The sequence below is a fragment of the Syngnathoides biaculeatus genome, chromosome 5 (assembly GCF_019802595.1).
Source record: "Syngnathoides biaculeatus isolate LvHL_M chromosome 5, ASM1980259v1, whole genome shotgun sequence".
Classification (NCBI taxonomy): Eukaryota; Metazoa; Chordata; class Actinopteri; order Syngnathiformes; family Syngnathidae; genus Syngnathoides; species Syngnathoides biaculeatus.
In genome coordinates this window covers 18,230,434-18,244,613 of record NC_084644.1, presented here as the reverse complement: position 1 = coordinate 18,244,613, position 14,180 = coordinate 18,230,434, and the positions used below count along the sequence as shown (strand labels likewise).

The 14,180-nt window shown below is 42.5% G+C and overlaps 1 protein-coding gene and 1 long non-coding RNA gene across 4 annotated transcripts in view; one reads left to right on the top strand and one right to left on the bottom strand.

Annotated features, from left to right (window-relative positions):
- LOC133500809 (uncharacterized) overlaps positions 1-3,246 on the bottom strand; it is a 6,910-nt gene extending 3,664 nt beyond the window's left edge. Inside the window, exons 1-4 of one of the 2 annotated variants that reach the window (XR_009795039.1) lie at positions 3,026-3,246; positions 2,757-2,871; positions 279-420; positions 88-158 (exon numbers count right to left, since the gene is read on the bottom strand). This is a non-coding gene — a long non-coding RNA (uncharacterized LOC133500809). The remainder of the gene's footprint in view (positions 1-87; positions 159-278; positions 421-2,756; positions 2,872-3,025) is intronic. The other variant, XR_009795038.1, reaches the window with a different exon arrangement.
- LOC133500808 (lysosomal-associated transmembrane protein 4B-like) overlaps positions 1-13,116 on the top strand; it is a 15,142-nt gene extending 2,026 nt beyond the window's left edge. The window contains exons 3-7 of one of the 2 annotated variants that reach the window (XM_061819957.1): positions 4,557-4,630; positions 5,012-5,095; positions 5,177-5,275; positions 6,564-6,659; positions 10,898-13,116. In XM_061819957.1, coding sequence (XP_061675941.1) covers positions 4,557-4,630; positions 5,012-5,095; positions 5,177-5,275; positions 6,564-6,659; positions 10,898-10,981 — 437 coding nt within the window. In that variant the 3' untranslated portion in view covers positions 10,982-13,116. Of the gene's footprint in view, positions 1-4,556; positions 4,631-4,972; positions 5,096-5,176; positions 5,276-6,563; positions 6,660-10,897 lie in introns of both variants that reach the window. The other variant, XM_061819956.1, reaches the window with a different exon arrangement.
- Positions 13,117-14,180: the final 1,064 nt, after the last annotated feature.

The window sequence follows — 14,180 nt, the reverse complement described above, 5'->3', positions numbered from 1 at the left end:
CAACACTTTAAGAGTACAATAAGTCTCTAAATTTATTTAAATAACATTATGCTGTTGCTAACCAACGATAACAAAAGGACTTCTTACCATTAATGGGACTTCTTTGCTGATGGCTTTGTCGTCTGTTTCATACTTCTTTAAATTAAACTTCATGCAGCCTTTGAGATTTCCATCCGTCATTTGTTAATGTAGGTTGGTTTTAATGTTTTTTTTAAATGTGAGAAAGACTTTTCACATGCATAGGTAGAACCAAACATCGTCAGTACAGCAATACTCACGCCGCAATAGTGTGGTATGTGACGGGAATTGCGTTCCAAGTTGTCACAATCAGCTGGTCTGCAGGTTGTTGCTTTTTTTTTTTTTTTCTCCCCACTTATGTGCGCTCGCCTACAATGCTTGCCGACATAGGCAAGTCTTTATCTAAAAAAAAAAATGCTGCCATTATAAACCACATTGATATGGTGCGTGCATTTGTAATTATGAGTGTACCCCTTTAAGAGCGGGGCGATGCAAGGTAAACTCGGAAGAAGAGTGTCTTGCCCAATAGTGTGGCCATCACGCGATTGACCAAAACTGCCTCGCAATCAACTGGTCGATCGATGGAGACATTGAGAACTCCTGCTGTATGCAGTATGTTGTTATGAGGGCTCTGTGAGCCATAAGCAACCACCAAAAGAACTGGGTAAGGCTCGCGAGCCATAGGTTCCCGACCCCTGGTATAGAGCATGTGATACTTCAGAAAAAGGTACGGGTAATTATTTGTCCACTGGAGGTCACCATCCTCACACTCAGTACAAATACATACATTTTAAAAGTAGACGTGCTCTACTTGTGTGAAATGAAAGTCTACCTATGTGGACGTGAGAAAGATGAGTTGTTTGCTGGCTAAACCATGAAACAATATGTCGTGCAGTGATCGCCTGTGAGTTGGAAGCAGTGCAAAGCGTCAGGGCTCTTACTGCTGCTTCTCAGAATTCACTGCGGTGCTCTTTTAATTGCAAATTGTAGCAAATCAAGCTAAACGTTACTTTTTACTTGCATTGATCCCATATTATTATGGTTTTGTGTGTTGGGCACATTATATGTCAAGCTCTGGTGATGTTTGTGGATCTCAATGTGGCTTGCGTGTTAAACCTTGGCACCCTGGTCACATCCATTACATTACTAAGCAAATTGGGAATTTGCTTAATAAGGTTTCTTTTACTGCTAATTGAAATAGTGTATTCATCCTGATTTGAGTCATGGCTTCCACATTATAGGCAAATAGCCAGTTAATTACACCACACAGATGAGTAACTTCACTACACAGAAAAAAATGATGCACTGAATCCGGTCAGCAGAGGGAAAACTAAACACTAACACTGTTCTCACGTGGCAGCGTGAGCGCGCTCAATTTGTCTTTATCAGGAAGAGCTTTTGAGTTTTGATCTCCAGTGAGGCAAAGGTGGGCAATATTTTGCTTTGCCACATCCTGTTTCAATTAGCCAGTGAGGAGGTGGTGAACGAGCATCGCCAAGCCTACAATTACAACCGCTTGTTTCGGTGCATCAATCACTACCACATTTTTTTTGCTGTTCTCAGCGACAAATACCAGGGGTCCATGGTGTTCTAATAGAGCTCGTGCACCTACGTCATAAAACCACGGGACATCTCCATATTGCTAGTCTACCAGAGCATTGTTGCAGGTTAATTCAATTGGGACGAAACAAAAATATGTCTTATAGCACAAGATTCAGAGTTTTGTCTGATACCGGTAAACATTTAGATGATAACAAACAAAGGTAAATGGAAAAAGAGACACTTGGCATAGAAGACCCATATTTTATTCCAAAGACGATGTTTTCGCCGATAAGAAATTGGACTGTTAATTCGCTTCTGCTTGTCTTGGACAACTGGATCTACACATGTATCTGATGAGTAAGTCAAGATTTAGATAGAAAAGTTTGAAAGTGTAGAAAAGTCTGGCATATACAAATACTTCGTTACTGGATCTGTTCTCAATCAATCCCACATAGTGATGGACCCACTCAGATTTTTCAAAACAAATACCAATATTTAAATAAATGACCCCTGGTTTTACACAAACTCGCATTCATTAACTATGATTAGGAAAAAAAATTAGGATAGGGAGTCGTCTCCTCCGTGCACAGAAGCGTATTTCGGCCACACGTTAACCTCCGTAAACCTCTCTGCGACAGACTACTTTTTTTTTTTTTTAAATACGCATTGTTCTCAAATGAGCCAACTTGGCATTATAAATACTTCTTTGGAATTTGAGAAGAATAATTCCTACCTGAAATGAAGTAATCGCTACACAGTCCTGTGTATTTGGTTGCGCACCATCCATCACGTTTAATTGTCGAAATCCATCGAACCTTTCTGGTCTTTTCAGCTGGTATTCTATAGAATGATCTCTTCGAAGATCTGTCTCGTCTGTTCTGACAACCAACAGCAAAACAAGTCTCGGGCCTTGTGAATATTCTGCTCCGGTTCAATGTCTCCCTCAATGTCGAGCAGCTCTGTTTGACCGGTAATATGGCGCCGTGAAAACGGTGACGTCACATGCATGAGCTCTTTAGGTTAAATGAGTCTTGTTATCCATTTTCCATCAGTTCCCAGACAATAACATCTGGCGCATGCCTTTGTCAAAATACCCCCAAGTTAATTGTAGGCCATCATATTTCTTGTCTTGTTAAAATGACTCCATTTGAGAGGCTCACCCTGACTCATGGACATAAACAACTGCACACCCCCACCTCATGTACTGCTTTGCCAATGGCGAGTGAGGATGTTGTCACCATAATGACCCTAGTGGAGGAAGGGGATTGAACAGGCGGGTGAGGTCCTCAATTTGCAGGAGCAGTCGTGCCCCTGAAGACAACAAAGTGTTTTCACTTGTGGAGGCATCACTTCATCCAGTATCACTATCCCTAATCCCACTGCGTTGACAACTTCCCCAATTATCAGAAACAATCATGCTAATGTTTATATGTGCATACAACGAAACTCAGTCAGCTGTGGTTACCTTTTGGCTTTGAGATGATACGCAGGTGCATATTATTTATCTTGTATGGTTTGCATTGCACATAGAACTGTGATGATCCTGCCGCTCCAGCACGAGCTGTGCGGGTGCCTGCGCGGGTGCGCTGATTAGGGCGCACACCTGCGTCTCATGCGGGCTGATTAGTCTGTGTATTTATATCACCCCAATGACGATTGGTCCCCGCCAGTTCGTTGATCTTCATGTCCCGTTCGTGTGCTCCGGTATCCCTGATTGAACCTGTGTGTACCGACCTTCGTCCGTTCTCCGACCAACCTTGTAAGCCTGACTTCTTCGTTACTTCTGCCTGCTTTGATTGTTCTCCTGTGTACCGACTCCTGCCTGTCCGCTCACCTGCTCTCTTCGCCCGACGTCCCAACTACCGCTGCTGCACCGGACTGCCTGCTCGATCCCCGACCCCGGCATATAATAAACGTTTCTCCTTGAACTACCTTGCATCGTCCGAGTCCTGCATTTGGGTCCTACCCCCGTTCCGATGGGACGTGACAAGAACATGGATCCGAATTAATAGTTTTAAGTGGTACATTTCCAAAAAGCCTGTAATGAGCCAATCTTGGACAACACAAGATAATTAACAATGTAACATTTTTTTCATTGCCTGAGTTTACTCTGATGACGTAAATCAGCCAGGGATGCGAAGTCCGGACAGTAGCAGCTGACAGCCAGCCTCAAGCACATGTCCAAATGTTGGAATGGTAGTTGAACTTGATGATTTTCATGTGGGAAAAGCCTCACTCACTTAAATAAGTGGAGCCAAATAATAAAGTCAAGGACGTTGCACATTTCCTCATGTTAGGGTACTTTTCCTCTGTGAGGAAGCTCCAGAATTGTCCATGAGTTCTGGACTACAGCTCAATGTAGTGTCAAAATCTCATTCTCCACTCCAGAAGAATTCTGGTGAAACAGAGTCGCAATTTTTAATGCGAGTGAATCAACCTCAGCATCTTCCTGAAAAGGGTCGCACGTGAATTGCGAATGGCTCAAGTTAAGCAAATTCTTGAAATCATGAGTCAAATTCTGTCACACAATTGTCAACCTGTTTTGTGTAGCGTCCACACTGTCAAGCTGCACACACGACTTCCGTTGCGTCGCCAGCTCAGATGCGAGGTTGGATCTTTGATGAGAGAGGTTGCAATTTTCATTTGAAAGCATTCATCAATCTTATATTGATGACAGTTTTGTCTTTTCTTTGCAGCACTAGATTGTGGTCATTCAACATGTCGGTCAGGTCGGTTAAAAATGCCAAGTCTAGCAGCCACAGTCCCCATGTTTGACTTCACGAAAAAAAACGTAATCTACGGACAGAGGCCTCGAAATCTTTGAAGAGGTTTTTTGTGTGTTTGTCACGCAGTCATGCAATCAACGCGTTGAGCACCTCTGCTCTGCAAGCTAGGGCTGCATGACCTCATACAATTTTACATAGATAAATATCATCGACTTTTTTTTGTATTCCAAATATGTGCAAGAAGACATTTGCCTTGTCTTTCTGCTTCAGATATGTGCATTGCCTCGGCCATCTCCCTGCTGATGATACTCGTTTGTGGGATGGCAACATACGGTGCATACCAGGTAAGATGTACATTTGACATCTTATTTCTGTAATTCAGTACACATTTTTACTTGGTTAAAGTACTGCAAGTGACAATGCTATATGTGTGTGTATGTGTGACAATTTATTTTGTCCCTGAAACCGTACACAGTAGTCTTGTATTTTCTCACCAAATGTGAGTTGGCTTTGCACTTAGACTAATGTTGAACAGCCTCGACTGAAGAACTCCAGATTATTGCACATTTATTAATTTTGTCCCCTCAACACAGGTTTAAGATGTGTTTTATACAAAGTTATATTTTTAGGATTTAGCATCTTGCGCAAATTGATCTGAAAATGGGCCATCCAAATCTCTGTTCCAGTTGCATGCTGCCTGGATCATCCCCTTTTTTTGCTACCAGATCTTTGACTTTGCACTCAACACCCTGGTAGCTGTGAGCATTGTGGTTTATCCTAACATGATACAGGATTACCTGCAGCAATTCGTAAGTGAGCTGCATAATGGTGATTTCAGAATGAGATGTCTCCTTTAGCTGCTCAGACATGTACCTTCTTCTTCCTTTTAGCCTGACAATTTCCCTTACAAAGAGGATATTGCCGCCCTGAGTACTGTGTGCTTGATTCTCATCGTGCTGATGTTCATCAGCTGCATTCTGGGCTTTAAGGTACGTCCTTTTCATTTGAGGGAATTCTTTTTGTCAGCATGACGTTCTCGTAGCAATTTTGGAAAATCCTCTGCTTTCACCCTCATGGAAACTGTTTGAGTTTGACTCTTTCTGTTCACCAGTGCACAAAGAAAAGTCTGTAAAGTCAATTGGGAAAGTTCGGTATAGATGATTGGCCAGTACAGGCCCCTGACCTCAACCCACTCAAACACATTCAGGATGGTCTGAAACAGATATTGTCTGCAAGACACTATCATGTGAGTTGTGAGCACGATGGCACGCATACAATATGAATGCTGTCCTTTACTGGCTGATCTGTGAAGCTATATTTTAGAATCATTTAGTTCTTGCTTAATGAATAGTGCGGAAGATAGTAAAATTGCATGTTAAATCACAATGGCATTATGTTTAAAAGAAACAAACATATCGTTCAGCCCTGCTCCTGATTGAAGACCAGTTAGGTTTATTTGGGCCCACATCGTCAAAGCTTATCGGCTTCTTAGTGATGAGGACTGGCTAAGTGTTGCTACATTTTTAGCCACATAAACACACGTGATGATGTGGTTGACTGCACAGCAGTGTGTTTTGGAGATTTGTTATATTGTTTAACCACATTGGTGAAGAGGTTTCATGATGCAGTGATTGTCCCTAGGTCTGATGTGTGTTCAGAGCGGATTTGTCGCAAATTTAGGGAGGGTGTGATCATGCAAGATTTCAAGATGGACAATGGAACAGAATCTTAATGTGTGCACTGTGCTGTGTTGAGATTCTTGGAGCACATACATCGTTATGCGTGTACCAGGCTGAAGTTGTTTTACTTGTTTGAAAAAATGTTATATTCCAGTCGAAGGCAGTCGTGGAAATAAACATTCAATAGTAAGAGATGTACTAATGTGCTGAATTGTCTTACTAATGTGGATGGAGTGTGTTCTAGTACATTGACAATTTGCCGCGCTAGTATGATGTTGAATAAATGAGGTAATCATGTTCACTTTGTTGTGTACTGTAGAGCACTCTGTATCATTTGATGTCTACGTTGTTACACTAACTGTGCATTCCAAATGACGACATCAGAGCTTCCCAGAAGGACCATGTGACCCGATAGTATTTTGGAACACAATTTACATCATTATGTGGAAAAGTAGAAGTATTCTGTGTTGCTGTATTACCTAAACTCCAAGCTCTGTGTAATACAATTGGCATTATTTACAATGTCTATCATGGATGAACTCAAAAGGAGGTCATTTTTATATTGTACACTATTATCATCTTCTTTTTTTTACGGCAGGCTTACCTGATAGCCTGCGTGTGGAACTGCTACAGATACGTGTGCAGTCGCGGCGGTGCTGAAATTCTGCTTTATGTCACAACCAATGACACAACGGTAAGTCACAGAATTTGAAGAGAGTGCAGTACAGTTTTATATCTCCTCAAACGATAACCACAGTAATAAAAATACCGTGAAAATAAAGCTGTCCATTATGTATATTAAAAAAACAAACTTAAATTGGAAATAGGAACTCTCATTCACTTTGTGGAAAGTCACACATAAAAAGCACATGAGAAAATTTATTTTGTAACCATATCCTGGTTAGGCCACCTGTGTGAAAATGTATCAAGTTTTCTATTGGATCACTCTAACACGATTGGCTGATCACACACAGTCAACATCCATCCATCCATCCATCTTCAGAGCCGCTTGTCCTCACGAGGGTCGCGGGAGTGCTGGAGCCTATCCTAGCTGTCAATGGCCAGGAGGCAGGGTACACCCTCAACTGGTTGCCAGCCAATCGCAGGGCACATAGAGACAACAGTAGCACTCACCATCACACCTATGGACAATTTAGAGTGTCTAATTAATGTATGTTTTTGGGATGTGGGAGGAAATTGGAGTGCCCGGAGAAAACCCACATCGGCACGGGGAGAACATGCAAACTCCACACAGATGGGGCCGGGATTGAACCCTGGTCCTCAGAACTGTGAGACCAATGCTTTACAGCTGCCCCATTGCGCGGTCAACATGTCAAATTCAAAGGTGTACGTAATAAAGCAAATATTTTGTCTCCATTCTTAGGCCCATGTTTATTCTCCTAATTAAAAGGTTCAAATAATGGTGTACTGTATGCTTCTTGATTTCATATCCAAAAGGTCATCAAAGGAGAGTTTATGAAAAATAATGTACAGCTGTTTATCTTCTCTGTTGGTTTCGTCAACAATTATGAAGTCATCATGTAGTGTCATGTAGGAAGTAGAATGTTGGTCCGGCGCATCCCATTGATTTACATGCATAGTGTCGCATGGCTGACTGGAGAAACATGTGGCTTCATACACTCTGGGTACACAGATTGCAATTGTTATTCAATTGCTTTTTGGATGTAGTTGGGAAGCATAGTTAAGTCCTGATTACATTTCATATCGCAACATGATCACGCTCATTTTGGCATAAAATTGGAATCATTTACTTTGCAAAGGAAGCTCACACTTTTTAAATGAGATTTGACACGTCTGTAAATAGTTCATTTCACTCAGAAGGTAATTACACCCAACAGCTGTACACACCAACACCGTTGAGCCTGCTTTTTGGTGCGTGTATAGAACGTTTGTGGTTCGCTTCCTCTCTGTAGGTCTGCTTTTTTGTTTTGTTTTGTTTTTTTGCTAACTTCGAGCCAAATGGAATTCAACAAGCCTCCCTACAGGTTTGTCATATGTGATTTTCAGATAGCTTGGCCACATCCAGGTTGTAAAGAGATTACATCTAAGATCCAACTTCCTGATGTACACCAAATCGGGTATAAATTCTTTGTGTGACATTTGTCCTAATTTTCCAGGAATCACCAGTGTTAGAAGTTGTGTACCCTCTACTGTATATTGTCTCGAAATAGTCTGTCTAATCAATCAATTAGGAATATATCTGAGCTAAATGTTGATCGGTATAGGCTGAATTAATCACAGCTACGGGCTATCAAAGGGTATTGATTATGATTGATTATCTCTGTTTACTCCTTATGAGATTAAAACACTTTAGTCTGGCAATACAAGACAGCACTGAGTGAAATCCCAGTGACCCATTGTTTAAAATGTGGGCTCTGCAGGTCAGACATAATGGTGGTGCTGTTGCTTTCAAAGGGGGAGGGGGGCATGTCGAGTCACAAAGAGGATACACAGAGCAGGAACTCACATCTGTTTATTGTTCTGGAGCACAAAATCACACAAGAATGCGACACATCTTTAAAATCTGCATGTTTATAATTTTGTAACCAACTTAACATTTACAGTAGTATATACAGTACTCACCTATCACAAAGAACAGTCCGGTAGCTCAACATTAGAGCCAACAAATAAGCGTAAGCAGAGTCTGTTTATTCAAACATTGTAATCACGTCACTGTTCAATGATGAATCTTTTGCGTTGTTCAACTAATTAACTGACCAAAGCTTGATGTATGTGAATATTGAGGATCTTTCAGTACCCAAAGAGAACCGATCTTTGAAGTACGGGGTTGTGGGGGATACATATTTGAGCTGGAGATGTTTTCTACGGTTATTCCTGATGCATGTGGAGGGATGGGGTGGGGGTATCGTGATGGCCATGTTTTTTCTGGTGTGGTGGTCAAGTCAAAGTCTTGACCTGAATCCGTTTGAAATGCTGCAGCATGACGTCAAAAAAATTCATTGTTCAGTTAAAATAGTTCCGCAAGGAATAGTTTACCTAAATGTTTCCACAGAATCAGAATTACGTTTAATCTGTCAGGTATGTAAAAAATACACAAGGAATTTGTCTTTGGTAGTTGGCAGCGAATACTTTTGAGACATAAAGATGTTGCAAGAACAGTCAAAAAAGGTTACCAGTATTCTAGTAATGACAATGCTGTACAAATATTTTTCTTTTTATTTTTATGTTTTTTTTTTGGGGGGGGGGCAGTTGTGCAAAAACATTAATTGTAATAAATAAATAAATAAACTACAATTAATTGTAAGTTAGCTGTGTAAAAAGTTAACTGCAAAGGGGAAGAAGCTGTTAGAATGTCTGCAAGTTTTAGTTTGCATTGTTCAGTACTGCCTGCCTGAGGGAAGGAGCTGGAAAAGCTGGTGGCCAAGATGTGGTGGGTCCAAGAGGTTTTTGGATGCTTGTGTCCTATTTTGGGCAGCATGCAAGTTCTCAAGGGTGGGTAAGGGGGCCCCGACAATCCGTTCAGTGGTTTTGATTTTCAGGTGGAATCGGAGTTTGTCCTTTTTTGTGGCAGCCTCAAACCAGAATGTGATGGAGGTACACAGTACTATTTCGGTGACCGCTGTGTAGAATTGCCTCAGCAGCTCTTGTGACAGGCCATGCTTCCTCAGAAGCCGCAAGAATTACATCCTCTGCTGGGCTTTTTTGAGGAACAAATTTGATGTTTGTCTCCCACTTAAGTTCCTGAGAGACTGTAATTCCCAGGAACTTGAAGGTCGCATCAGGGGCGAAGAATCCCTCCCAAAGTCCACAATAATTTTCACAGTCTTTTGTGCATTCAGTTCCAGGTTGTGTTTGCCACACCTAAGATTCAGCCTCTCCACTTCCTGTTGACACAGACTTGTCACCATCTATCGTAAGGCCCATGGCTGTGGTGTCATCTGCAAACTTCAGGAGTTTGTGTGCCGAAACCGTTGCGATCCAGTCGTTTGTGTAGAGAGAGAAGAGCAGCAGAAAGAGTACTCAATCTTGGGGTGCCCCGGTGCTGATGGTGCATGTGGATGAGGTGATACCCCTCAGCCTCACCTGCTCTCTTCTGGCCGTCAGGAAGCCTTTTGTTGTTGTTTTTTTCCTCATTATTGAAATAAAATCCGCACTTAAAACCTCCATTTTATGCTTACTCTGGTTATCTTTGTCAGATATTAGCTTTCTTCGGGTGGTCTTAAAGTTCAATGTATTTATTAATTACGTTTACATTATAGCATTTGAGGGGAAGGGGTAACTGTTTACTTTTTACCTTCATTTCATGACAATATATTATTGTTTGCAAATGATATGGTGCTAACCCTAACCCTAACGTTTCCATATTGTTCTAAATTAATATCAGTGATTGGCTGTCAACCAGTTCAGGGTGTACCCCGCCTCCTGCTCAAACATACATAGCTGGGATAGGCTCCAGCACTTCCGCAACCCTTGGGACGGTAAATAGCTCAGAAAATAGATGGATGGATATGTATTAATTAGTATTTCCAAAATTTTGCCCAAAAAAAGCTGATGTGAATTTACATTATTCATTTAACTCTATATTTATAGTAGTGGTTGTAGTTGAAAGGAGCACACAAGCATGTGGTTAGGACGTTTGTCTCAAGTTAGAGGTTTGTCCATATTTGCCCTGGGATTGATTGGTAACCACCCCAGAGTGGACCCAATTTCTCATCCAAAGCCAGCTGGGATAGACTGTGAACAGGACAACTGGGAGAAAATCCATGGATGGTTTGTAGTGGTTAGGAATTGTGCTGCATCATTTGTTGCATCTAATATGAGTGCATGTGCACCAAATATTACTGTACAGTAGTAACATTCTGAATTGGTTGTTGTTGTGACAGTTGCAACATGAGAATGTTGTCGAAGCGTCTCATTTAAAGATACGTGTCCTTTCCAATTTGTGTACAGGTCCTGCTTTCAACGTATGACAACTGTGTCAGTAATCCTACCAAAGCAGGTGCTCCTCTGTCTTCATCCAGTTTGACAGCATGAAAACGTTTCCAGCATCCCTCTGACTGGAGCCTCATTTGAAGACAATTCATATGTGCGCCACACTGCCTCTCCTGTGTCCCTTATACTCAACACACATTTTTATGGACCAAGTCATCACAGATGTATACTGTAAAATGCACATGTACCGTACACACAATCCCACCAGCATGACCACTAACCATAACCACTAATTTTATGTATCTCATTAGTCTGATGCATGCCCTTAATTCCGTCCGATGAATTCCAGAAATGGTTTAATGTGTTTCTGTTTGGTGATATTACCATTAAGAAAGCACCAGAATGTTTACGAGAGAAATATGTATATACAAATATATACATATACACATACACACACACACACACATACATATATATATATATATATATATATATATATATATATATATATATAATTGAACACCCTGCTATATTGCAAGTTCTCCCACTTCGAAATCATGGAGGGGTCTGAAATTTTCATGGTAGTTGCATGTCCACTGTGAGAAAAATAATCTAAAAAGAAAAATCCAGAAATCACAAAGTATGTTTTTTTTAACAATTTATTTGGGTGATACAGCTGCAAATAAGTATTTGAACACCTGTCTATCAGCTAGAATTCTGAACCTCAAAGACCTTGTTCGTCCGCCTTTAAAAGTCCACCTCCACTCCATGTATTATCCTGATGCACCTTTGTGAGATCTTTAGCTGCATAAAGACACCTGACCACCCCATACAATCAGTAAGACTTAAACTTGTAACATGACCTCGACCAAAGAGCTGTCCAAAGACACTAAAGCCAAAATTGTACAACTTCACATGGCTAGAAAGGGCTCCGGAGAAATTGCCAAGCAGGTTGGTGAAAAAAAGTCCACTGTTGGAGCAATTTTTAGAAAACGGAATACGCTAAACATGACGGTCAGTCTTAATCGGAGTGGAGCCCCATGCAAGATATCACCTCGTGGGGTCCTTAGAAAGGTGAGGAATTAGCCCAGGACTACACGACAGATCTCGGTCAATGACCTGAAAAGAGCTGGGACCACCGTTTCCATGGTGACTGTTGGTAATACACTAAGATGTCATGGTTTGAAATCATGCATGGCACGGAAGGTTCCCCTGCTTAAACCAGCACATGTCAAGGCCCATCTTAAGTGTTTCAATGACCTTTTGGATGATACAGAGGAGTCATGGGAGAAGGTTTTGTGGTCAGATGAGACACAAATGGAACTTTTTGGTCATAATTCCACTAACCGTGTTTTTAGGAAGACGAATAATGAGTTCCAACCCAAGAACACCATCCCCACTGTGAAGCATGGGGGTGGTAGCATCATGCTTTGGAGGTGTTTTTCTGGACACAGGACAGGACGACTGCACTGTAGAAAGGAGGGGATGACCAAGGCCATGTATTGTGAGATTTTGGGGAACAACCTCTTTACCTCAGTCAGAGCGTGGAAGATGGGTCGTGGCTGGGTCTTTCAACATAACAATGACCCGAAGCACACAGCCAGGAAAACCAAGCAGAGCCTCTGTAAGAAACATATCAGGTTTCTGGTGTGGCCTAGCCAGTCTCCAGACCTAAACCCAATAGAAAATCTTTGGAGCGAGCTTCAGTGACAGCCCAGAAACCTGTCTGATCTCGAGAAGATCTGTGTGGAGGTGTGGGCCAAAATCCCTCCTGCAGTGTGTGCAAACCTGGTGAACAACTACAGGAAACGTTTAACCTCTGTAATTCCAGAAAAACAAGGCTACTGTACCAAATATTAACATTGGTTTTCTCAGGTGTTGAAATACTTATTTGCAGCTGTATCACACAAATAAATCGTTTAAAAAAAATCATACATTGTGATTTCTGGATTTTTAATTTTAGATTATTTCTCTCACACTGGACATGATGAAAATTTCAGACCCCTCCATGATTTCTTAGTGGGAGAACATGCACTCTGGCAGGGTGTTCAAATACTTATTTTCTTCACTGTACAGTGCCTTGTGAAAGTATTTAGCCTCCTTGAACTTTTCAACCTTTCGCCACATTTCTGGCTTCAAACATGAAGATTTTTTGTCAAGAATCAACAAGTGGGACACAATTGTGAATTTTTTGGGATATTTTAAACTTTTTTTAACAAATAAAAACATGAAAAGTGGGCGTGCATTAATAATTTGTAGCTCCACCTTTTGCACCAATTACAGCAGCAAGTCGCTTGGGGTATGTCTCAGTTTTGCACATCGAGAGACTGAAATTCTTGCCCATTCTTCCTTGCAAAACAGCTCGAGCTAAGTGAGGTTGTATGGAGAGAGTTTGTGAACAGCAGTCTTCAGCTCTGCCTACAGATTCTCTATTGGATTCAGGTCTTCACACTCACCGGAGTCGTGATCTTGAGGGCGGAGCGCTTGGGCCTGACTGGACAGTGGGGTACTAAGTGATCCGGGCGTCCGCAGTAGAAGCATCGGCCCTCTCGCTGACGTCGCAGTCCTTCTTTGGCCGGACCATCGAGTCCCTCAACCTACATCGGCTCTGTCTCGGGTATGGGCGTCGACAGCAGGGAAACCGGCGGGGCGGACGCACTCTGCTTTCCTTCAAGCTGCGCATCCACTTGTCCCTGGATCGCTAGCCTCTGGTCGATCTTGAGAGCTAGGGCAATGAGGGAATCCAGGGAGGTAGGCAGGTCCACAGCGATGAGGTTGCTGCGTAATCGCTGTGAAAGCCCTTGGAAGAAGGCGTCGAGGAGCACATCCTCATTCCATCGGCTTTCGGCTGCTCTGATGCAAAACTTGATCGCGTAATCGGCCACGCAACGCTAGCCCTGTCGTAACGTGATCGTCGCCGCTGCTTCGCGTTTCGGCGAGGCATATTGGAGTACCTGCATCATCGCGCATACAAAGGACGTCCAGCAGTGGTATGTTCTGGAGTTGCGACTCCACTCCGCAGTGGCCCACGCCTCTGCTCTTCCCGCCATGTGGGATATGACGAAGGCGATCCGTGCATGGTCCGTCGGGAAGGCGGAGGCCTGGAGCTCGAAGTGAAGATCGCACTGGGCGAGAAAGGGCTTGACGTTCCCTGAGTCGCCGGAAAAGCGTTCGGGCCGGGAGAGAGGTGTGGCTCAGAGCCGCTGAAGCTCCACGACTGTCGGGGTAGTCGATCCAACCTGGACTGGGGTAGGAACCGTGGCGGTCAGCGCGGCGTTAGCCGCGCTAGCCTTGGAAGCTA